This window comes from Notolepis coatsorum (assembly GCF_963971535.1).
Source record: "Notolepis coatsorum genome assembly, chromosome: 3".
NCBI lineage: Eukaryota > Metazoa > Chordata > Actinopteri > Aulopiformes > Paralepididae > Notolepis > Notolepis coatsorum.
In genome coordinates this window covers 18,496,825-18,521,056 of record NC_140167.1, presented here as the reverse complement: position 1 = coordinate 18,521,056, position 24,232 = coordinate 18,496,825, and the positions used below count along the sequence as shown (strand labels likewise).

At 42.2% G+C, this 24,232-nt stretch overlaps 1 protein-coding gene across 1 annotated transcript; it reads left to right on the top strand.

The window, feature by feature from the left end:
* Nucleotides 1–816: 816 nt before the first annotated feature.
* On the top strand, nt 817–22,239 carry asmt2 (acetylserotonin O-methyltransferase 2). Its single transcript, XM_084309758.1, has 9 exons — nt 817–1,021; nt 1,273–1,380; nt 2,489–2,663; nt 7,860–7,989; nt 10,616–10,684; nt 12,376–12,494; nt 16,397–16,534; nt 18,697–18,819; nt 21,585–22,239. Exons 2-9 carry the CDS (start codon nt 1,300–1,302, stop codon nt 21,794–21,796), a joined length of 1,047 nt encoding a protein of 348 aa, XP_084165884.1. The 5' UTR covers nt 817–1,021; nt 1,273–1,299; the 3' UTR covers nt 21,797–22,239.
* Nucleotides 22,240–24,232: the final 1,993 nt, after the last annotated feature.

Below are 24,232 nucleotides of genomic sequence, written 5' to 3'. Positions count from 1 at the left end.
GATTTGTTCATGCATAATAAATTGATTTGGTTAATAATTTAGAAGTCCTGTGTTTTTATTTACATTCAAAGGGGTATGAATGAGCAATTCGATTGGTTCCAGAGAAAATGAAACCGGTTTAATAATTTGTCATGTTTGGAAATAAAAAAAAATATATATATTATTTTTTGGGTAGGACAGCTTTGTTTGAGTTATAAGCAATACTGTCGAGGAGAAAACCATTTTACTTGTAATCTTCAGTAAATATGTTTTCTTCTGGCAAATTTGTGATTACAATATTTCACCTGCCAATTACACCAAATAGTTTGTCAAATCTCCACTTAACCTTCCATTATTGTCTCCCCTTTTATGTAATTAGAAATTAAGTCAAATCTGACTTTTGTCACTAATATTCCATAAACAATGACTCAATGAAAATAATTTATTCGTTAAGAAAACCACACCTTCCATCCCATAATGCATACATTGATCTACTTCAATTTGATACATGCACGTGAATGATTTCTGACTAATTCTGTGTTTCTGACAGGCTGTGGAATAAACTGCAATTCATATCACATTATGCATACTGCATGTAGCATTCAATGACATTTCTCAACAGTATCGCCAAAGATGGTCGATATTCTTTCCGAGAAGTCCCTGTTATCATCACTAGAGGGTGAATATGAATTGCCTAGTCATAGAATGAAACCCGCCCCAGCCCATGATGACTACTCGATAGCGCCCTTATTATTGGGCAGGTTGATTGTGGAATTACATTTAGGGTCAGTGTGTGGGTTTTTGTCAACTAGTCGGCATTACTCCCGTTATCAGTCACAAAGCGGCTTAACCATTCGCTCCAGTCTCTAAATATCCTCTGATCTGCAGAGATCGCGTTAGTATCGTTGCAGAGTCAATCATTTCACTGTTTCAGATCGACATCAACTCAGGCGCCCCGACATCTTGCTCGCTTTTTCTTTTACATAACTCTAAATTTCCAAAGGCGTTTGGGACGGGACTGCGATCTGTGCATCAGATAAGGGTGAGTGAAAGGCTTATTCAAGAATCCTCTTTCGATATACTTTCGCTTGCATTGCACACAAAAGATTGCTGTCACACGGTGTAACGATACTTGCAAAGCGATGCACAGAATGCTGACTATAGGCGGTGAGTCGGTGACACAAGTTGCATGCATTCCTAGAGGGCTGCTCATCATTAGTAATAATGTACATTCAACTCCACGGTTGACTGATCTCTGATTTGACCCCCCCCCTCCTCTCTCTCTCCCCCCAGAGAGCACTATACAAGAGACCCAGAGCAATGGCAGAACATCTGTCCCAGAGTGAACTGGACTACCCCTTCAAACTTTTGGAGTATTTCAATGGCTTCAGGGTCTCAAAGGTTTATTTGATTGTATTTATGAATTCATTTATTATTAATATTATTATTTAAAAAAAAATATGATTATTTAACTTTGGTCTATTTTGTAAACATTTAAATAACTTGAAGTACAGAAACTTAAAGGTAGAATCTGTAATACCGTCAAACAGCGACCTCTATAGGCAAAAGAGCCGCTCTTGGTATTGCGCTTTGTTGCCTATTTTTTGTTTTGGTCTGACTGTGACATGAGTTTAGCACGTTATTACACTGTACATTTTCTCCAGGCCTCGTTTGACAGAGCCTGAGGTGTGGCCAGCCTTAGCAACCCCTCCCTTATACACAGTAAATCTTGCAGTGTCAAATTAACACTATTCCCGAGAGTATTTGGTCCCACTCAGAATTGGTGTTAAGGGGAACTATCATATAAATGGCCTTTTTCAGTGTTTAGCATTGTTTCCTAGCTATGTGGACTTATATTAATAGGATCTATGCCTCTAATTCTCATATTGGCGCATTCTTCCAATTCTCCTCTCACAATATTCACCCTCACTGAACTGAGTCATCTGAAAATGTGCATATCTGTGATGTCAGAGATTTCTCAGCTGCATAATAATGTGGCAGACTGGCAGTTGATGTGGTAGTACCACCAGGCCACACAGTGGTCGGAGCCCAGCCTAAAACGGCTTAAGATCTTGAGGTAGAAAAATGCTGTTTTTGAGTACTTGATTAGAAATACAAAACAATGAATTAAAAAAAAACTTACAGAGGTGTTCCATAGACTCACAGGAATTGTGTAAAAGTGCCCAAATAGTGAAATAAATAGTAAAATAGTTCCCCTTTAAGTTTATTCTTACACAAGAGCAATTGTCAATTGCAAAGTCAATTTAACACCAATTTGACTTGACTTGAATTGCATTTGACACTGCAAGATTTACTGTGTACTCACTGAAATCCAACCCACACATCAGACAAAAACAAATAAACATAAAAATACAAAGATTGCCTATATAGATCGCTGTTTGACAACATTACAGATGTTACCTTTGAACGCAGTATGTTCAACTTCAAATCACGAGGAAAGAATATTGATTGACAAGGCATGATTCTCGCGTTCTCACTCTCAACACAGGTGATCTTTTCTGCCTGTGAGCTGGGCGTGTTTGACCTCCTGATGCAGTCCCAGAACGCCCTGAGCACGGAGCACGTGGCCCGGGAGCTGGGTACGAGTGTGGACGGCATGGAGAGACTGCTGGACGTCCTGGTGGGCATCGAAATCCTGGACGTGGAGACGAAAGAGGGGACAGGTGATGTCCACCAGGGGGAGCAATATAGCGAATTAGAGATAAGATAAGATCTTATCTTACAGGTGATGTCCACCAGGGGGAGCAATATAGTGAATTAGAGATAAGATCTTATCTTACAGGTGATGTCCACCAGGGGGAGCAATATAGTGAATTAGAGATAAGATCTTATCTTACAGGTGATGTCCACCAGGGAGAGCAATATAGTGAATTAGAGATAAGATAAGATCTTATGTTACAGGTGATGTCCACCAGGGGAAGCAATATAGTGAATTAGAGATAAGATCTTATCTTATCTTATCTTACAGGTGATGTCCACCAGGGAGAGCAATATAGTGAATTAGAGATAAGATAAGATCTTATGTTACAGGTGATGTCCACCAGGGGAAGCAATATAGTGAATTAGAGATAAGATCTTATCTTATCTTATCTTACAGGTGATGTCCACCAGGGGGAGCAATATAGCGAATTACAATATAGTGATAACCGGCAGTGTCTCCCACAGATTCTTAGGTTAAGATAAGATATTCCCCAATCGCCCCCAAAAGTGTCCACTTTAGTTTTCGTTTTTGAGGACTGCATACTTTTTTTTGCAAACCAAAATACTATACTTTATACTTATAGTACATGCATGAGCCTGGTCTCTTTTGAAATATGACATTCGGAAGTTTCTGATACAATAAAGAAAATTCACTTTTAGTGCTAATGAAATAGAGTAACATAGGTCTGAACTTGAGTTGTAGAAAAACTTGTTACTCACGTTTTTCTGTAGTAGTTAGTAGTCCAGAAGTATTATTTCTATGATTTTCTCATAGACTTCAATGGATTCGAAGGAGAATTCTCTTCCTGTTTTGGCTTGTGACTTTTCACCTAGAAAAATATGCACACCGAGCCGCTAGAGGTCGACAAAGTGCCGGTGGGCAAATCGTCCTCAAGAGCTAGGGCCCACATGTGGGCCGTTGCATGCTGGTCCCCTTGGGGAAATTCGGGTGTCATAGCAGCATGGGGCGGGGGTACATGTATGGGCAGAGTAATAGTAGAAAGACAGTGGCTCAGGAAGAGGTAGAGCAGTCGTCTGGTAATCAGAATGTTCCCGGTTCGATTCCCGCTCCTCCCGGGCAGCGTGTCAAAGTGTCCTTGAGCATGGTCGGGGTGTGAATTTGTGAGTGAATGGGTGAATGTGAGGAACAAAAAATTGTAACGTGCTTTGAATAAAAGCGCTATAGAAATGCACCATTTACCATTTATTTACCATTTACATAAATATAGGCAATAACATTTGATCTGAATATAAAAGTATGAGAAAAAAATAAACAGTGTAAACAATATAATTAACTCTGAAAATAAAAACAAAGGTGCAGATGAGCGTCTCTGTATGCCTGGTCACTCTGTATGTGGGAGTGGCGCGCTGAGTGCAGATGAGCGTCTGTATACCTGGTCTGTATGTGGTAGTGGCGCGCTGGGTGCAGATGAGCGTCTGTATGCCTGGTCTGTATGTGGTAGTGGCGCGCTGGGTGCAGATGAGCGTCTGTATGCCTGGTCTGTATGTGGTAGTGGCGCGCTGGGTGCAGATGAGCGTCTGTATGCCTGGTCTGTATGTGGTAGTGGCGCGCTGGGTGCAGATGAGCGTCTGTATGCCTGGTCACTCTGTATGTGGGAGTGGCACGCTGGGTGCAGATGAGCGTCTGTATGCCTGGTCACTCTGTATGTGGGAGTGGCGCGCTGGGTGCAGATGAGCGTCTGTATGCCTGGTCACTCTGTATGTGGGAGTGGCGCGCTGGGTGCAGATGAGCGTCTGTATACCTGGTCTGTATGTGGTAGTGGCGCGCTGGGTGCAGATGAGCGTCTGTATGCCTGGTCACTCTGTATGTGGGAGTGGCGCGCTGGGTGCAGATGAGCGTCTGTATGCCTGGTCACTCTGTATGTGGGAGTGGCGCGCTGGGTGCAGATGAGCGTCTGTATGCCTGGTCTGTATGTGGTAGTGGCGCGCTGGGTGCAGATGAGCGTCTGTATGCCTGGTCTGTACGTGGTAGTGGCGCGCTGGGTGCAGATGAGCGTCTGTATGCCTGGTCTGTACGTGGTAGTACTAGTGGCACATTGGGGCAGTGGTTCTCTAATCTTTTATCAAGGACCCCCCCATCTGAGAAGATATTCTTTGCTCTATATTCATTCATTCATTCAACTCGAGAATTCATTGAGGGCAAGTCCTCATTTTGAATGATGTCAAGCATACATGTATAATAAATACATACGAATACAATAAATATACAAATGCAAAACATAGTATATACAATCAATTAAAACAACTGCAGGTTATGGTGGTATGATTGGTAATCAAGGATTAAAACTGACCAAAGGACAAATATTGAGTTGTCGTATGATGTTCCACGTGTCAGGAGCACAGAAGCCAAAAGCAGATTTCTCAAGGTCGGTACAAACTCTAGGTGCTATGAGTGGGAGCCAATGATTTAGTCCAGACTTCCATAACTGTTTACTGTAGGCAGGGAGATAACAGTCATTCTCACACATTCTCTCATTGTGCTAACTTCTTACGAAATAACATTTGAGTGAAATCAAAACTGTCCCCATCTTTCTGGGGACCCTCTGAAAACCCCTCAAGGACCCCTGGGTGTCCCCGCACCGCACTTTGAGAACCTCTGACACATTTGAGCAGTGGAAAGGACTGCGTAGAGCCGGATTCCTCAAGCTCTCTAGTTTCACATGATATTCCTATATTTCAAATCAAATATTTATTTGTCACATAATAAGGTACATGTACATTATAGTGAAATGCTTGGTTCTGTATGACCCTCCTGAAATTGTGCTTCATACAGTAAAATAATAAAGACCAAACACTATACAAAATATACAATATGCAAAACTAAAGTACAAAATGCAATACAAAATGCAAAAATTAGGTAGAGAGGTAGTGCACATTTTTAAAGTGTCTAAAGTGAATGTTTAAAGTGAGTGTGTGCATGTGGATGTGTGTGCAATGACTGTAGAGGTTTAGAGGTTTGTTAATGTTAAGTGATACAGTAAATGACCTTGCGGGTCACTGAGAAAAATGCCGCGCACCGGATGTGAGTCGAGTATCACTGGTGTAGAAGACTATACATGCAAGACATTATTCATGTGTCATTGTATCAGTTTGAGAAATCTATTTGTGGTCGGCCTGTTTGATATCATGGTGGGCCGCCACAAATAAACCTGTGTATAGGACACTAATACCTAACACTGTGTCACAATATAAAACAACATATTATCCATATTGCAAAGATTCCAGCTGCTATAAGTCCTGAGCTAGAGGAGCGAAGGGTTCTAATCGGGACATAACTCCAAAACATATCGGAGGAATTCCGGGGCAAGGCCATGTGAGGTCTTTAAAACTTAAAGTCAGTTCAAATTGAAGAATTGTATCAAAATAGACCAAACATGCTTATCTTATCACTCTTTGGAGCCCTCTGGAGGGCCAAAATAAACCATGTACTTGGTCAACATGTCCACAAGCCTTACTTTGGGTACATAGACGATAACAGTATTTTGTAAGTATTACCACATCGTGACTAAAGAGGGAGTGATTGCAAGTGGATGATACTTCCTGTCCCCTCCTTTCACTTAGCAGTAATGTAGCCTCCCACTGCCTGGAAAGTCCCGTCTAGAGAAAGGCAAAGGCAATGAAAATGTCATCCTGTATAGGCCGGGAGGTTGCGACCCCCTCTGCGTGCCCCCCTGTCTCCGGAGGTCTCGTAGTGGTGACCGGAGTGCCGGATGTCCCGCGATGATGTCGGGGAGTTCGTGACCCTCTCTGCGCCGCCCCCTATCTCCCTGTCTCCGGCTGTCCCTGAGCAACGACCGGAGTGTTAAATGTCCCTTGACTAAGACGGGGAGGACGTGACCCTCTTTGCGCCGCCCCTGTGCCTCAAATAGATTGCTATCAGCTCTATCTTTAATCTTTCAAAATGTTCAGTTGCTATCGCTATTAGCTCTATCTTTAATTTTTCAAAATGTACAGTTGCTATTGCATGCACTCATCTGTGTTCCACTACACACATGAGTGCATGCTTACCAACTGTCCGTCTGCAACACTACTATCACCAACATCTAAGAAGGGAGATCCCCCCTTGAATGGCCCTTCTAAGGTTTCTCTCCTCCACACTGCCTGTGGAGCTTTTTTCCCTATTGTTAGGTTTTAGTGAGTTTTTCCTTACCTTCGCGTGGGGTATGTCTGGGAGTGCTTGCATTCTTTCATTTATTTGCATCCATCTAAAAATGTTTGCACCTTATGGTGTTCTTGTTCTGTTCTTGACTTATTGTTATGTTTTCTTCTTGACTTGTTTAAAGAAGATCTGTACGGCCCATGGGGACATTAACGTGTGTTGTCGGGCCCTATAAATAAATTTGATTTGATTTGATCTTGTCCCGTCTAAAAAATATATATAGAGATTTGAACAAATCGCAAAGGTGATACTAATTGAACCCTTGCACTGAAGGACCACTCAGTTTGGAAATATTTTGGACAGCCCATGTATTTGCAGTTACAAATCAAATATTACTTGTGATTCAAGATTCAAGATTTGAATTTGTCACATACATACACAAGACATACAGTGAAATGTAGGTGGCCATGTCCGCCTCGATTGTGCAAAAATACAAATAATAAAATAGAATAATAAAATAGAATAGATAATAAAATAGAGTAGACATGATAACAAAAAAGTAATACGAATAAAATACAATGCTAAGCTTAAGAATAAAGGCAATGTGTAATATATACAATAATATACAAATATACAGATATGTTTTTAAAGTGACCTTTTTGTAGTGTATTTGTGTGTGGGGTGTGTGAGAGTGTAAGTGAGGATGTGTGGTGTGTGTGTGTGTGTGTGTGTGCGTGTGTGCGTGTGTGTTCATGTGTGCTTGTGTGTGGAGAGATCAGTGTTCAGTGTTCTGATGGCCTGGGGCAAGAAGCTGAGTCTTGAGTCTCTCTGTTCTCTCTGTCTTTGTGGAGTGTGAATGTGAATGATGTAGATCACCAGAAAAGTACTCAACCTCTACCGCCTTTTAACGATGAATGAACACTCTAAACTTACCATCTGTAGATAATAAAGTTTGAAAACATTGTTCCTCTGAAAACTTCCGACTGAGAGTTCTATGGTTATTCATCCGAGGTCCTCCTGTTGTCTTGTGGTGTATCAGCTTTCTACAGCAGTACCGACGTGGCAAACCTTTACTTGGCCAAATGCAGTGCAAAGTCCCTCCATGATATGATCATCTACCAGTCTCAGACCATCTACCCGCTGTGGAACAACATGGCGGATGCTGTGAGGTAAGGCTGATGGGTGATGGGACTCACTAAAAACACGGTATCTCACGCACCAGTGGGCGGTTGGCGTGGGCCGTGAGGTTCGATGAAGTGAGGGTTACGGTAGGGGCGGGTTTCTACGTGAGATACCAAGTTTTTAGGGAGTCCAGCTGGGCGATAATGGCCAGAATACATCACTGTATTGTGGAGGTTTATTATGTATTTGAAATGACAACATGATATAATGTTGAATTTGGAAGGAATACTCGAGCACACTGGTATTCTTGCTACTTCATTTTAAGGGTGGAATACTTTAAACCAACGTTTCGGTCAACAGACCTTCTTCAGGGTAATACTATTCCTTCCAAATTCAAGATGAATTTCCTCCTCTGAGAACCGGCAGAAAATTAACGTACAATTTCCATATAAATTGGATTGGGGAGGCTACGTTGTTGACGAAGGTGTTGCATAATCACATACCTTGTATTGCTCCATGATGGTACATCTTACAGCCCCACCATGAGGTTTCAATTATGTGAAGTGGATTTTCTCTGAAAAAGTTTAAAACCTTTGGCATAAAAAAGGTTGTTCTATTAAACCTATTGACAAACAAATGAGAATGAGTGTTCCTTCATCGGAAAGTAAACAAACTATTTCAGTTTTAAATATTTCATTGAAAGTGAATTGATCCCGACCCTAGAAGTTAGTGGAGTGTAATTTTGCAACATCAGTGTACAGCAGAATGGTTTCTAGGTGGGGCAGAAAGGCTTCTGAAACAGCATTTAGACCATGTGATGTATTTCCAGGCTGTGATTCTCCCACATATAACATACTGTTTAACTACCTGGTTTCATACCAGCGATTAGATTAGATTAGATAGATTAAAATATAAGACACAGTACAACAAAAAGAAGTTTGGCATCCAACCAGAGTGCAAATGTAACAGCAAAGTGCAATAGTAACATACAATGTACAGGTGATTAAACTGGGTATACAATATATAAATTAGTACTACTTGGTGTAGTACTAATCATATCATATGTATGTACAGAGTTGTAGTATTAATATGTACAGTGATACAAGTATAAAGACACTATGGTAGTAAGTCATACTGGCCAGTAGCGTAACTAGTAAGAGTAGGTAAGGGATATATACAGGTATAGATATAGTATCTACAGATGGATTATGTGCAGGTATGTACAGAGACAGACAGATGTGGATAGATATAGATATATACACGGTGGATATGGATGTGGATTACAACCCTGAAACCCATCCAGTCCTTATACAGGCAGCTCTTATAGGTCCTGGATATCAAACCCAAAAGCTACGTACCATCACTGTAATATACTGTATGATCTCCTGAGCTGGGAAAATGTGTCCAAATTTCACGACACCTGTCTAATATATAAAATCCTCCATGACCTCCCCCACTTAGCACCTTCATAACTCATAATGACAGGTTAACCAGATCTTCGACCCGAGGGGACATTCTTGTCCCAAGGAGGGACATCTCATTCAGCCAGTTCGCTTTTACAGTGATAGCTTCCCAGACTTGGAACACACTTCCAGTACATTTAAAGGCACAGTACCCACCTATCAGTCCTCCATGGATACTCTTAAAACGCGGCTCAAAAGCAACCAGGTGTGTCATTATACTTAGCCTCTGCATGCCTGCTTTATCCGTCCTCATCTGTCTGGCTTGTCTGTCCTCATCTGTCTGATCTATCTGTGTGTGTCAGGTTGACGTCTCTTCGCTCTAATCCCTCTGTCTGTATGGTTGTACCACATGGGTTCCAATAGTTTTATATTGCTAGTTGTGTCTTGTCAGCTAATGCTTGTCTTGTTGTCTATATTTGTGTCTTGCCTGCTAATGATTATGACTTGTTATGCATAATTGTGTCTTGTCAGCCCATGCTTATGTGTTATTATCTATAACTGTGTCTTGTCAGCTAATGCTTGTCTTGTTGTCTATGTTTGTATCTTGTCTTCTTATGATTATGACTTGTTATGCTTAATCGTGTCTTGTCAGCCAATGCTTATGTGTTATTATCTATATAACTGTGTCTTGACAGCTAACTGCTTATGTTTTATCATGTATGTATTATTGTCTGCTTCATTACAGTGTCAACGATTTGACTTATTTCATATTCATGTTTTATATACTTTGCTTTTATTGGCTTTTATTTATGTCTCCCTGTTTTTAATGGCTATTTAAACACCTGGCCCAGCAGGGACAGCGGTTGAAAATCAGCCTTTTTGGCTAACGCCGGCACATTTTACGGCGACATTGATTAACGCACACTGTCTGTGTACAAATAAAATCGGAAATAAAATAAATAAATTATGCCAAAGCTCTCCGCTGAAACCGACACTAATGAAATTCTGTCAGGTGGGGCAGCAAATCCTTCTGACAGGAGGGTTCACCCCCACTATTCTGCGGGAGGAGACTCACTCGTGCACAGAGAGGAAATTAGGAACAGCGCTCTGCACATAGACGCTTTGAATTGGCATCAAACCACACACACACACACACACACACACACACACACAGACACACATATACACACATATACACACATACCACGTGTGAATTAACAATATCCACTTGCTCAAGCAATGGTTGCTAATGTCATATTATATAACGCAGGGAGGGGAAGAACCAGAACGAAAAGACGTTTGGCCTTCCAGCGGAGGATATCTTCCAAGCCATTTACAGGTTGGTATTGGTTTGTTACGAGTCAGACATTCCATTCACATGCATCCACTCTAAATTAAAATATTGAGAAAAGAAAAACCCTTTGTGGTTTATCCTATTAATAGAGCACGAGTGTTCTTTTGTGGTTTATCCTATTAATAGAGCACAAGTGTTCTATCATCAGCAAATACAATTAAATCTCCGTTTACATTTTGAATTAAGTTAATCGAAAGTGAAATGAACACCACTCCTGATCTGTATCTCGTATTATTGCTGCAAATAATAAACTGCACGTTCATCTTTATCATCATCAGCGTGGCTACATGTGCAGGGCCTCCGGGCTCATGAGCAGGAGGTAGAGGGTTTGAGTCTCGGCCAGGGCGCTGTTGGAGATTGATGTTGTTGTCCAGTAGGGGGCGCTGTCCTCTGGACTTGGCAGTAACAGTGCATTATGGGGACAGCCGACTCACTTTGACCATTAACAGGTTGAGTGCCAGCCGTGTTTTCCTATTTACCCCCCTTGAGTGCCACCACCCACTTCAATGATAGCGCTCTCATATTTGTGAACGCATAAACTACATCTTAAATTATGTGTCTAATCTGGCCGTCGCTTATCAATGACTTGTTTGCAGTCAACATTGTCGAAACGGATTGTTTTTTAATCGGTTCATTTCCGTTTTATACCATTTTGAAAAACTCGTTTTTTTAAGTTTCAGGAAAATATAAAGATTCTGTGATAAACGCCCTTTACTGGAATATTCTGGAATACACAAAAAACGTTGTAATTTTCCGGCCTATTTATGAATCGTTTTCAAATAAACGCTAGATTATCGATAGTATATGTGTACTTATGCACGCTATATAAGCGGGCTGAAAAATCGAATCTCTTATTTCTTGATTGCACACACACACACTCACAGACACACACACACACACACATATGGCACACGCTGATATCTCTGTGAAAAAAGTTCTGATTATCCTAAGACTGGTAAAATAGATTCCTTCCCTCAGATCAGATGGTCTCCAAAAAGATTACTCCAATTCCTGATCGCCATTCCAAATATCGATCGCGTTTATTGATCCAACGCTGGATACTGGAAATATGTATTCCATGCTGTTTTGGGGCTCGGAAATTACTTGGATCCTCTCGGGTGGCTTGCCCCCCCCCCCCCCCCCCCCCCCCCCCCCCATGTGTTTAGTTTCAATCCATTCCAAAGGGGTGCAGTACCACAGGGAGACGATAGGGGGCGGTATTTTCCCAATGGAGCTCAGAGAGAGTTTGCAAAAAAAAACTAGATTTATCGTCGCTGGCACTCAACGGTTGGCATGAACTAACGATAAATCTCGTCTCTGGCACGCAAAGTGTTAAAGTACCCAGGGCGCCTATTGTAAAGAGTAGGGAGCTCCTCAACGTTCCTGGCCAAATTACCAATCCATATCCTTAATTGGCTTATATCACTTATATCAATCCTTGTCTCCTGACTTACATTGCGTATATGTGTCGTATACCTGGTGCCAGTGTATGGCAGCCATTGAGCCTTAGCAGGCTCTACATTGTGAAACGCTGTCAAGAGTGTCAAGAAAAGCTATATTAATTCATTCATTCATTCATTCATTCATTCATTCATTCATTCATTCATCATGCTGTATGATTCATGTTTGATCTCTAAGTCTTCTCACTCTCTAACTCCAAATCTCTGTGGTTTCAGATCTGATGAAGAGATGTTGAAATTCATGGGTCTGATGAACTCATCGTGGGTTCTGGACGGACATGACATTGTGACGGCTTTCAATCTATCCTGCTTTAAGACAATGGTAGATCTTGGGGGTAAGTTGCAGTATCGTTCACATAGAGCTTCAAGATTATATTCGGGGGCAGCAGTGGCTTAAAGGGGAAATATCTTACTATTTCTTTCACTATTTGGGCAATTTTACACACTTCCTGTGAGTCTATGGAACACATCTGTAAGGTTTTTTTCAAAAGAATTAATTGTTTTGTATTTCTAATCAAGTACTCTAGAGCAGCATTTTCTGCACTTCCAGATTCCAAGCTGTTTTTTGGCTGGGCTCCGCCCATACTCGCAATGCGCTTTGAGTGACAGTCACCCACAGTCTGCACTGGCAGATCACTTTGGGGGGAGAGAGAGAGATAGAGGGACTAATAAATGTTGCCGTGGGGGGGGGGGGGGGGGGGGGGGGGGCATAATCCCACGGGACAATGCATTGGTAACTTGTGTGTAAATGCTCCAAGACAAGTCACACCGTATGAGAGCCTCTCTCTCCCTCTCTCTATCTGGCTGTCTCTCCCTCTCTCTCTCTCCCTCTCTTTTGAGGAAGTGTCAGTGACAGGGTAACCGCGTTCGCATTATTTCCACTCGCTCCGTTGTTGAGCGAATTGTTGATTGTGGGCGGTGGCTACAACCACAGAGGGGGCTGAGATATGCAGATCAGCAGCACCTACTTACATCAGGGAGCGAGTCAATTCTGAATGGCTTGGTTCAGTGGGGGAGGTTCTTGTCTGAGCTGAACTGAAGAAACGGGAGTAGCTAGAGATTTCACATCTAGTCAGTGTTGGTACAACCCCACATTGCTAGAAAACAATGCAAACCACAGGAAAAGGCCATTTATAAGATAGTTCCCCTTTAAGGGTAGAGAAGTGGGGGTTTTAACCAGAAGATTGGCAGGGGAATCTGGGTGGGTGAATGATTAAAGCGGTGCTATGTAAGATTGGCACCCTTGTGGCCATGAATGAATGAATGAATGAATGAATGAATGAATGAATGAATGACACCCCATAGGTGTTTTTTGAGAGTGTTTTTGAAAGTGGGTAGTGATTCACATTCCTTTACAGCTTTGGGTAGGGCGTTCCACTTTGATGTGGCATAATTGCGAAACGTGTTTAGTCCCTTGTTTGAGCCGAATCTGGGTTTAACATGATTTGTGGAGCTCCCTCTGGTGTTGTGGTCGTGGTATTCACTGACCTTTGGGAAGTATTTTGACATGTACATGGGTACCTTGGTCGTGTAGTGTATCTTGTAGACCAGGCCCATTGCAAGTTGCTGTACTCTGTCGTCTACTCTAAGCCATCCTAGGTTGTCAAAGTGGGCAGGGGTGAGGTGGGTTCTAGGAGTAAGGTCAAGCAGTAGTCTGACCAGTTTGTTTTGAGATGTTTGTAATTTTGTTTTTAGCACCTTTGAGGTGCTTTGGTACCATGAGGTGCACGCATAGTCGTAGTACCCTTGAATGAGTGCTCCTGCCAGAGTCTTCAGGGTATTCTTGTTTACCAGTGAGGAGATCCGGTACAAGAATCGAGTTCGTTGGTTGACTTTTTTTATTACATTGGATGCCATTTTGTCACAGGAAAGATTTGCCTCTAGGATGGAACCCAGGTAGGTAATTTCGTCTTTCCTTGTGACAATATTGTCACCCACTGTAACTGAGAAGCCGTCGGTCTTGCTGGGTTTGTTATTTGAACCGAAGAGAATGGACTCTGTTTTGCCCATGTGTAATGATAGTTTGTTATCAGCGAGCCATATGCAGATTTTTCCTAGTTCTGAGCTGTGGGTTTTTTCAACCTGTAACTTGTTCTTGTCAGAGACCAGCAGGGCTGAGTCGTCCGCAAACAGGAACAAGTTGCAGTCACAAGCTGACAACATGTAATTTGCATAAATTAGGAACAGTAGCGGACCTAGTATGCTTCCTTGTGGAACACCACAGCTTACTGTGAGGGGGCGGGATAGGGTACCGTTTACCTCCACCATCTGTTCTCTCCCCTCCAGGTAGGATTGTATCCAGCTCACTGTCTGTAGGCAGTAACACAGGGGACAGGCTTATTCTGCAGGCAGAGTGTCTGTAGGCAGTAACACAGGTGACAGGCTTATTCTGCAACCGGTTTGGTTACCAAAGAGAAGAACAATGCACGGCCTGCATGGAATGGTTGTGTAGTTGTCTTTCTTCCAACATGGCTGCATCTAACCATTGGTAATTGTGACTTGTTCATAAATAAGATCAGTAATAAGACACCGATTCATACAATTTTTGTTGATATATTCCTCATATATCAACACACGGCAACCGTTGTGTCTTCCAACATGGAGGAAAGATAGGCCATCCAGACATTATATTTCCCAAACATCCATATTCCTTGGAGTTAAAGTGAGGTTTATATACAGTAGTAGCCTATCTAACAGAGCGACAGCTGGCTACCTTGTAGTTTGTCTCCTTTTACATACAGACGCCCATCGTGGTTGCCATGCAGACTGCGGACTATCTGGGTCACCATGGAGACTGATTTATGGACCAAGAAAAACAATAGGCCTTTCACAACGTTTAGAATGCCAATTTCGCCTCCACGTTTGGAAGAAACAACCGTAGCCACTAACACTGATGAAGGAGCTTTTGCTTCGAAACATGTTTGTTCAAGGCTGCGATTAAAAAGTTTTTGAATCTGAGAGTGCTGGTCCGGCTTCCTCCTGCTTTTTTCTATTTAATCTTCGGGATTTCAGCACCCAGTGTCAGATACCGAGAGCACGTCTATCTTGACTGAGAAATATCAACAAAAATGCAACATTTCAGTGTCTTATTGCTGGATTTTGTAAAACAAGTCACAGTAGAACAGTAATACCAACACTTTTCCAGTGTTTTACCTACTCTTACCACTGCACAGAAATGTGGCATTTTCTTTTAGAACGTGGTTACCAATGGTTACAGGCAACCATGTTGGAAGAAAGAGAACTACACAAGCATCCCGTGCAAGGCCTCTATTCAATCAAGAATGATCAAAAGGTAGAGACAGTCGCTCAATTCTGCAGTCCTTGTCTATGCGTGTGTATGTGGGTGAGTCTGCAAGAGCGTGTGTGTGTGTGTGTGTGTAGTGAGGCCGTGTGAGTCGTACGCACGCGTATGCGGTTCAGGTATCCGCAGACGGGATACACGATCGGTTTGCTTTAACCCGCAGTTGTGACCCGTGTGTGTTTCCCTAGTTAACAGTGTGACAGCTTTACATCCACTAGTGCTTTCTAACAAAACACCAGCAGACAAAGGCAGACAAGCGGCGGGACACATGATACCAGTGTAACAGGCTCCCGTCGTCTCTCTTCCCTTGTATCACAGTCAGCAGGAGTTCTATTCTAGTACCAGCGGCAGGCTGGTAACATTGACATTCCACGCAGTGTGTTTGCTACCACTGTAATACAGCAAACGGTGACATTATGCACAGGCACGTAGTACTGTGATATTCAGCTGACTTAACAGAAATCGCACGGAAAGGCGCTCCCACAGAAAAGCGCTGATATGCTACGAGTCGTAATGAATAGGAATGACTCTCTAAAGCCTTCGGGCCGGGGGGGGGTGTTCAGACAGGCGTTTGGCTAGTCTTGTCTTGGTTTTACTTTGTATTATACTTTCTAGTTGGTGTGTTTTGATTGGTTCTATGTGTTGCTGATGAGATGTTTGATGTTTTTTTTGACTGGAAAGCACTTTGTGATCCTGTATCTTGAAAGGTGCTATATAAATCAAATTGACTTACTTACTTACTTACTTCAATGGAGGGTGTTGAGGGAGCGGATAGCACCCTGCCAGACTCCCCTGCCAATCCAGGGATGGAAGCGTTGTCCTTCAAGCCTTACTTCTCTAACCTTTAGGCCATTGCATCACTAACTCTGCTGTTTTTTTTTGTCATTGCTGTTGTTGTTGTTGATGTTATTGTGTTATTCTCTGTGTTTTGGGCAGGTTGCTCTGGGGCACTAGCTCGTGAGCTGTCCAGGGCTTACCCCTCCTCCTCAGTCACAGTACTGGACCTGCCCAAGGTCATAGAGACGGCTCAGAGGCACTTCTCTGAACAGGAGGACACGGTTGTGTTTCAAGCTGGTGAGCCTCTTCCAATGTCGGCGAAATCCACTTACATGAAAGGTTGTTCTCCAATTATTGGAAAATCTGGTTTTCCCAGGATGTGGAAGAGGCTTGTTAGGTGGTCACGTTGCCGGGGGTGTTCCTTTTTTTTTTTTTTTTTTTTTTTCTCGCAATGGGAGGTTAAAGGGGTATTTCACTTTAGTAGAACTTGTCAGGTTTCAGCAGTCTTACCTCTATGTAAGGTCATCTACAAGTATCAACTCCAATCAAGTCTCATCAACTCCAATCCACACATGTTTTGGTCTGATGTGTGGGTTGGAGTTGAGTGGGGATGGGGGGAGGGGTTGCTATTGCAGGCCACACCTCAGGCTCTGCCAAGACAGGTCTGGAGAAATCCACAGTATAATACGTTATTATATAGCTATATATATTATATTATGAACATATATATATATATATATATATATATATATATATATATATATATATATATATATATATATATATATATATATATATATATATATGTGTGTGTGTATATCACTCATTATTATCATATGATCATAATCACTCATTATTATAAAAAAAACTAAAATAAACTCTAACCCTAACTAACCTTACTGTCATGCACTTGTCCTAATAAACTAACCTACACTATAGCACTCAACACTTTGATGAACATTGTTACTCAGCTGATAGAGTTGTACCCTTCCTGCTGTCTTGTTGTACAAAACTTGTAAGTCGCTTTGGATAAAAGCGTCAGCTAAATTACTAAATGTAAATGTAAATGTATTATTGTGTGAATTTCTCCAGACCTGTCTTGGCAGAGCCTGAGGTGTGGCCAGCAATAGCAATCCCTCCCCCTATCCCTCAATTCCAACAGAAAATGTAAGCAAAGTGCAGTACCAAGAGCAGCTACTTTACCCAGAGGTCTCTGTTTTATGACATTACCGATGCTACCTTTAACCCTTTCACTACCAAAGGGTTAACCCTTTCACTGCGACAATACAGAAGGTTAACCCTTTCACTGCCACACGACAAAGGGTTAACCCTTTCACAACCACACTGCAGAAGGTTAACCCTTTCATTACCACACTACAGACGGTTAAACCGTCTGTAGTGTGGTAGTGAAAGGTTAACCTTCTGTAGTGTGGTAGTGAAAGGGTTCATTTGACTTCCATAGAATGTTGTTTATGTTTTCGTGGAAGTGTGCGTCGTTCAATGTGAGGTTAGTGCACGAGACTTGAAAAGTTGGAATGTTCAGCATTCAAAGACGTTCGTCCAAAGACACATCAACCTCCTTGTCTCTGCGTCGCCATGACTCCTTGCGTCACAATGCAAGGATAAGACACCGTTGACCATATTCACACGGCGGCTATTTTGCTCTTCCCGTCGTGCTCAGGTTGGGTTCCTTTCACTTCAAGTCAAGTGTTCCTTTATGAATCCCCTTGGGGGATATTCAGGTTACAGTTATAAGACACCTTGGAGCACAGCTGTTTCAGCAGAGCATTTCTCACCCTGATGATCCCGTCCTGGGCACGAGAGACATGACATAATAAGAGCAACATTACCACGTCGTGTGAATACAGTCTCTCATTCAGATGCCATGTCATGCAAACACAAGTTCGAAAATGTTACGCTGCCTTTTTGGTGTTCAAGTTCACCGTTAGACGGTCAGAATAGATTCCAATCATAGAATCTGAATTGGTCAAGCAGCCATTCAACCTTCACATTGACATGGCTGAATGGTAATTTGCCTGCTACACTGGCTTAAAAATAACTGCCATAGAAAATGTAGAAACGGTGTAATCTTGTCGTGTCTGGATGAATAGTGGTTTATGTTGTATAACTGAGACTGGGGCCAGCGGAAATATACAACAAAACGGTATTGAATCGTTTAATTTGAATCAAATCTTAAAATCCCAAGATGCATCTATGTCTTTTTTCAGTGGTTGTGTGAATGTTTTCACGAGCGACACATTCTACTTTGCCTCTCGTCCTCATATGCTGAGTTTCTGCTCAACTACTACAGAAACTCAGTTCATCCATATTTATCTGGAACTTGCGAATTGAAATCAAAACAGGCAATCGGTGGTGATACCCAACCTTAACTAAGATAGACTTTCATTATGCTGCTTACTGTGTGACATGGGAGATCATGTTGTGTTCTTTCTATGCAGGAGACTTCTTCGACGGTGACGTCCCTTCTGCTGATCTGTACATTCTGGCGAGGATCATTCATGACTGGAAAGAGGAGAAGTGCCTACAGTTACTGAAGAAGATCTATGACTGTTGTCAGCCAGGTGTGGTTGAGTGTGTGTGTGGTTGTGTGTGTGTGTGTCTGTCTGTCTGTCTGTCTGTCTGTCTGTCTGTCTGTCTGTCTGTCTGTCTGTCTGTCTGTCTGTCTGTCTGTCTGTCTGTCTACCTTGTTTATGTGAAAAATCAGGACAATTTCATGACTCCACATTCATAAAATCAGGACACGCTGCCAAATGAGGACGAACTATTGTAGTGTGATGGTTAAGGTTATGGTTAGGGTTAATGTTAGGCCCCATATTTCACATTGAAACACATGAGTTTCATAGGCCAGACTATGTTTAAAGACCGGGTTAATTTTTATTTTTATTTTTTTTAGACGTGAAGCACCTCATAGACAGGCGGCTTTTTACTGTTCCGCAACTGTAGCTACTTCCGGGGTAGGCCTGATTGGCCCCGACAGGCACGTGACAGGCGCGGCCACGCCCCGCGCCACGCGGCCGCCTCAGGACGCGCAACTTTCTCTGCCGCGCGGCACGCTCCGCGGCAGCATTATGTAGTAGTAATACGCCCTTTTTCACTATCCAGAAATAGCTCAATTGGCAACGCTGCATTGGTGTGGATCCTACCGTCCGTTGCTGGCGAGTTCGATTCCCTTCAATTATTTTATTTTTTTAACGTGCATTCGTTCGCCGTTAAGTTTAGGCATGTTAACTTTAAGCATTGTTTCGGAGTTGGTTAAGGTTAGGCATTGTTTCGGAGTTGGTTATGGTTAGAAAGGTTAAGTTTAGGCGCTGTTAAGGAGCTGGTTAAGGTTAGAGTTTGTCTTAGAGAATGGCAATATTCTTTCGGAGTTGGTTATGCCTTATGGTTAAGGTTAGGCATGGTTAAGGTTAAGGTTAGGCATAGTTTCGGAGTTGCTTAAGGTTAAAGGGTTAAGTTTAGGCGCTGTTAAGGAGCTGGTTAAGGTTAGAGTTTGTCTTAGAGAATGGCAATATTCTTTCGGAGTTGGTTATGCCTTATGGTTAAGGTTAGGCATGGTTAAGGTTAAGGTTAAGGTTAGGCATAGTTTCGGAGTTGCTTAAGGTTAAAGGGTTAAGTTTAGGCGCTGTTAAGGAGCTGGTTAAGGTTAGAGTGTGTCTTAGAGAATGGCAATAGACAGCCTATTTCCGCGCGACAGCTCTCAGCAGCCTCGTTGCGCGTCCTGAGGCTGCCGCGGGGCGTGGCCGCGCCTGTCACGTGCCTGTCGGGGCCAATCAGGCCTACCCCGGAAGTAACTTACTGTTGCGGAACAGTAACAGGCAGACAGGCGGTGTCACTAACTCAGCCGCTCTGCCCCTAGTGGCAGCTCACAGGCATGCCACTTTGTATTCAATCAAAGAGCCTGGAAGGCATGACATCACATCTACAATAATGACACTTTGTGTCCTTGTTTTTAACCCAGGCCCTGTTTAAGTATGTTCAACCTCCACTGCCTGATATAGTATAGAGGACTATTCATATACCGGTAGTTCTCTTTCTTCCAACATGGCTGCCTGTAACCATTGGTAACCACTTTCAAAAGAAAATGTCTGTGCAGCGGTAGAGTAGGTAAAACACTGCGAGTAATAAGACAGCTTTGTACAGAACTTGTAAGTCGCTTTGGATAAAAGTGTCAGCTAAATGACTAAATGTAAATGTAATATACCATGTTATTTTTGTTGATGTATTTCTCATACATAGCAACTGTTGTTTTGCACATAGCAACCATTGTTTCTTCCAACGTGGAGGACAAATGGGTATTCTAAACACCCTGTGAAATAAGATAAGATAAGATATTCCTTTATTGATGCCCTTGGTTAAATTTGGGCGTCATAGCAGCATGGGGAGGGGGGAGGTATGGGTACAGGTATGGCAGGGTAATAGTAAAAATACATAAATATAGGCAATCAAATTTGATCTGAATATAAAAATGTGAGAAAAACAGTGTAAACAAAGGTGCAAATGAGGGTCTGTATGCCCTATCCGTTATATGTTACAATAAATATAGGCAATAAAGAATTAGAAAGGCCTCTATTGTAACATTGTCTTCTACTCCAGGGGCGACAGTGGCTCAGATGGTAGAGCAGTCGTCTGGTAATCCGGAGGTTCCCGGTTTGATTCCCGCTCCTCCCGGGCAGCATGTCGAAGTGTCCTTGAGCAAGACCCTTAACCCCTAACTGCTCCCAATGAGCAGGTCGGCACCTTGCATGGTTGCCTCTGCCGTCGGTGTGTGAATGTGTGAGTGAATGGGTCAAATGTGAGGAACAAATTGTTCAAGATTTTAAGTGGCAAGGCCCCTCCACCGCTCAGTACTAATAGGTCCACAAGATCTACCCAGAGAGGGGACTGTACTGTGCCGTTTAGGTCCAGCTCTTCAGTCAGTCCTGTTTTGCAGTCAGAGCCACTCAGTTTTGGAACGTCCTGCCAACTGAAATACGATACTGTGCTACCTACCACATTTTTACAGAAAAACTCAGGACCTGGCTATTGAGTCAAACATGTGATCACTTTTAATCAGTTCATTGTGTATTTTGTTATTGCTTTTACTATTATGTTGGATTGTGTTGTAAATATTGTGTTTTACTTTAATGCTTCCGTTTTAGGTGTATGGTTTTATAACATCTTGCCCAAAGGACAGTTGCGAATTAGCCAGCTGGCTAAAACTGGCACATTTACAGTAATGATGATTAATGTGTACTGTCCTTTTTAAATAAACTGCAACTGAAACTGAAATTGAACAAATTGTGTGCTATATAAATGCAGCCATTTACCATTTTACCATTGACTCCAGGCGGTGGGGTTCTGCTGGTGGAGGCGCTGCTGCTGGAGAACCGCCGAGGGCCCGTCTTGGCCCAGATCTTCTCCCTCAACATGCTGGTCCAGACCGAGGGGAGGGAGCACCCGGCCTCCCAGTACACCAGCATGCTCTCCAGGACCGGCTTTCAGAACATCCAGGTCTGCCGGACCGGGAAGTCCTACGACGCCATCCTCGCCTTCAAATGAGGACGTCTCACACGGGACAGCGGTGAAGAGGGTGGGAAGTCCCACTGTGGAAGGAGTTTGAATAGTGAATCCCTGCCCAGTGCTCTGTGGTGTCTAGTGTCAGTGGTGCCTCCCTGTGAGCATGAGTATGTCTCCAACCTCAGTGACAAAACAACCTCAGGTTCCTCTTATGAGGAAATAGTCTGTGATGGCGTCCAACAGCGACCTCTAGGCAGAAGAGCCCCTCTTGGTACTGCACTTTGTTTACATTTCCTCATTTTTGGTTTGTTTATTGTTGTCTATTGTTTATTCAGATCCCCATTAGCTTGTCACCTGGGCAAAAGCTATTCCTCCTGGGGTCCACATTTAACAAAACATAAAGAATAATGGACACTTTCAAATAAAAAGTGACACACAAAATACACACACACATGTGCGAGAGTACACACACACTGTACACACACACTGTACACACACACACACACACACACACACACACACACACACACACACACACACACACACACACACAAATACTTGACACATTGAAATAAGAATACAAATACAAATACAAAAAAATAAACAAATAAAAAGTCAAGAATCAAATAATAGAAATAAGAGAATAATAAAACAACTTAAATTCAAAGCTCAAGCATCAAACAATAATAAAGAAAAAGATAATGGACACTATAATGTAGTTGAATTTGAGTGTGTATACGGGAGGGGTGACTGCACACCTCATGCTCTAAGGCCAGCAACACCTACCAAATACCAGGGGTGTAAAAAGTACCCAGAAATTATACTTAAGTGAAAGTATGGGTACTGTCTCAAAATCTGACTCAAGAAAAAGTCAGAGTATCTGGCTAAAAACACACTTGAGTAAAAGTAAAAAAGTCCTACTTTTAAATGTACTTAAGTACTAAAAAGTAAAAGTATTTTTTTATTTTTTTTAAAGGATTCCATCATCGGCCAAGTTTTCATTTTAACTATACATTGCACCAGGTGAGTTAGTTGAAGAGGTGAGCCAATTAGTGAAATCATCAGCTGGTGTTTAGGCAAGGCTGGAATGAAACCAAGCATACACTCTGCCCACAATGGAATGTGTTCTGCGATAGACAATGCTGAAATGAAAGAACAGAGGACATTTAATTTAATAATGTCATTTATCAGCTATCTATGATAGGAGTGCAGATGTTTCTGCACTCCCTGCAAGAAGAATCACATATTAGTTGTTTCTCATGAGTGGGATTCATCCAAAAACTGAGATAAGAGTGTTCTTCATTACTGGAAAAGATTCACTCGGAGGCGCTTTAACAATGGATCACTAGAAGGCTTGCCAGGGGCAAGGTCATCTCTTTAGACTGAGGAATTTAACAGTCAGTTTTCCAAACACCCCACCCCACACATCAATCCCCACCACATCCCCATCCAAGACACACAGCCTGTCTTGTCACTGACTCTATTCTTCTGATAGCAGGTGTTTAATCAAAGATCCCCGCTTTCTAGTCTTGCACAAGGACCAATCAGCATGGGTATGGGCGGGTTCATTTTCCATTGATGGGGATTTGATTGGCTGTTTACCTGCGGTCGCAGGATTAATAACGTTAGTTTGACCAGATAAACAATTCAAAAATACTCATTAAAATGGTTGGACCTGCAAGATTTGTACTTTGTACTTTGTAGGTCTGCATTTTAAATGTAAGGAGTAAAAAGTATGTTTTTTTTCTCTGAAATGTAATGGAGTAAAAGTACAAAGTATACAAACCTAATGATACTCGAGTAAAGTACAAATCCCCCAAAACAGTACTTAAGTATTGTAACGAAGTACAATTACTCAAGTACTTTACACCCCTGCCAAATACCCATTCAAATCCAACCCACACGTCGAACCAAAACGAGGAAATGTAAACAAAACACAGTACCAAGAGGGGCTCTTTTGCCTAGAGGTCGCTGTTTGACGCCATTACAGATCCTACCTTATCCCACACTAGTGTTGGTGGGTTGACAACATAAAACAGGGACTGGACATCTCAACTTTTCTAGTGACAATCTTTAGTTCCACTGTTGTTCTACTGATCTTTTATTGTCCTTTTTGTTTCATCCGTCTGCTGCATGAGATACACACACTTATTATGAAAGTTAGTTTCACTTAGGTTTATGTACTTTTCTGACTGCATGTGTGTAACTAAGAAGTATGACTGATATACTGTACGTCAATACCGGTGACAGACAAGTGACAGATACAAAAATAATAATAATAAATGATGAGCCATAAGCTAATAATATGTGTTAGTTCATAAGGTTGTGTGCCACATACATTCCATTGTAATTCATGGGTAGCATGTTTTCAAGCAACTTCTTATGCAATTTAGGAGCTACTTCTCTGAATTAAATATATATTTGTTTGTTTTTACTAATACTATGCACAAGTAAAAGCGTAGTAGCTTATACTGTCTT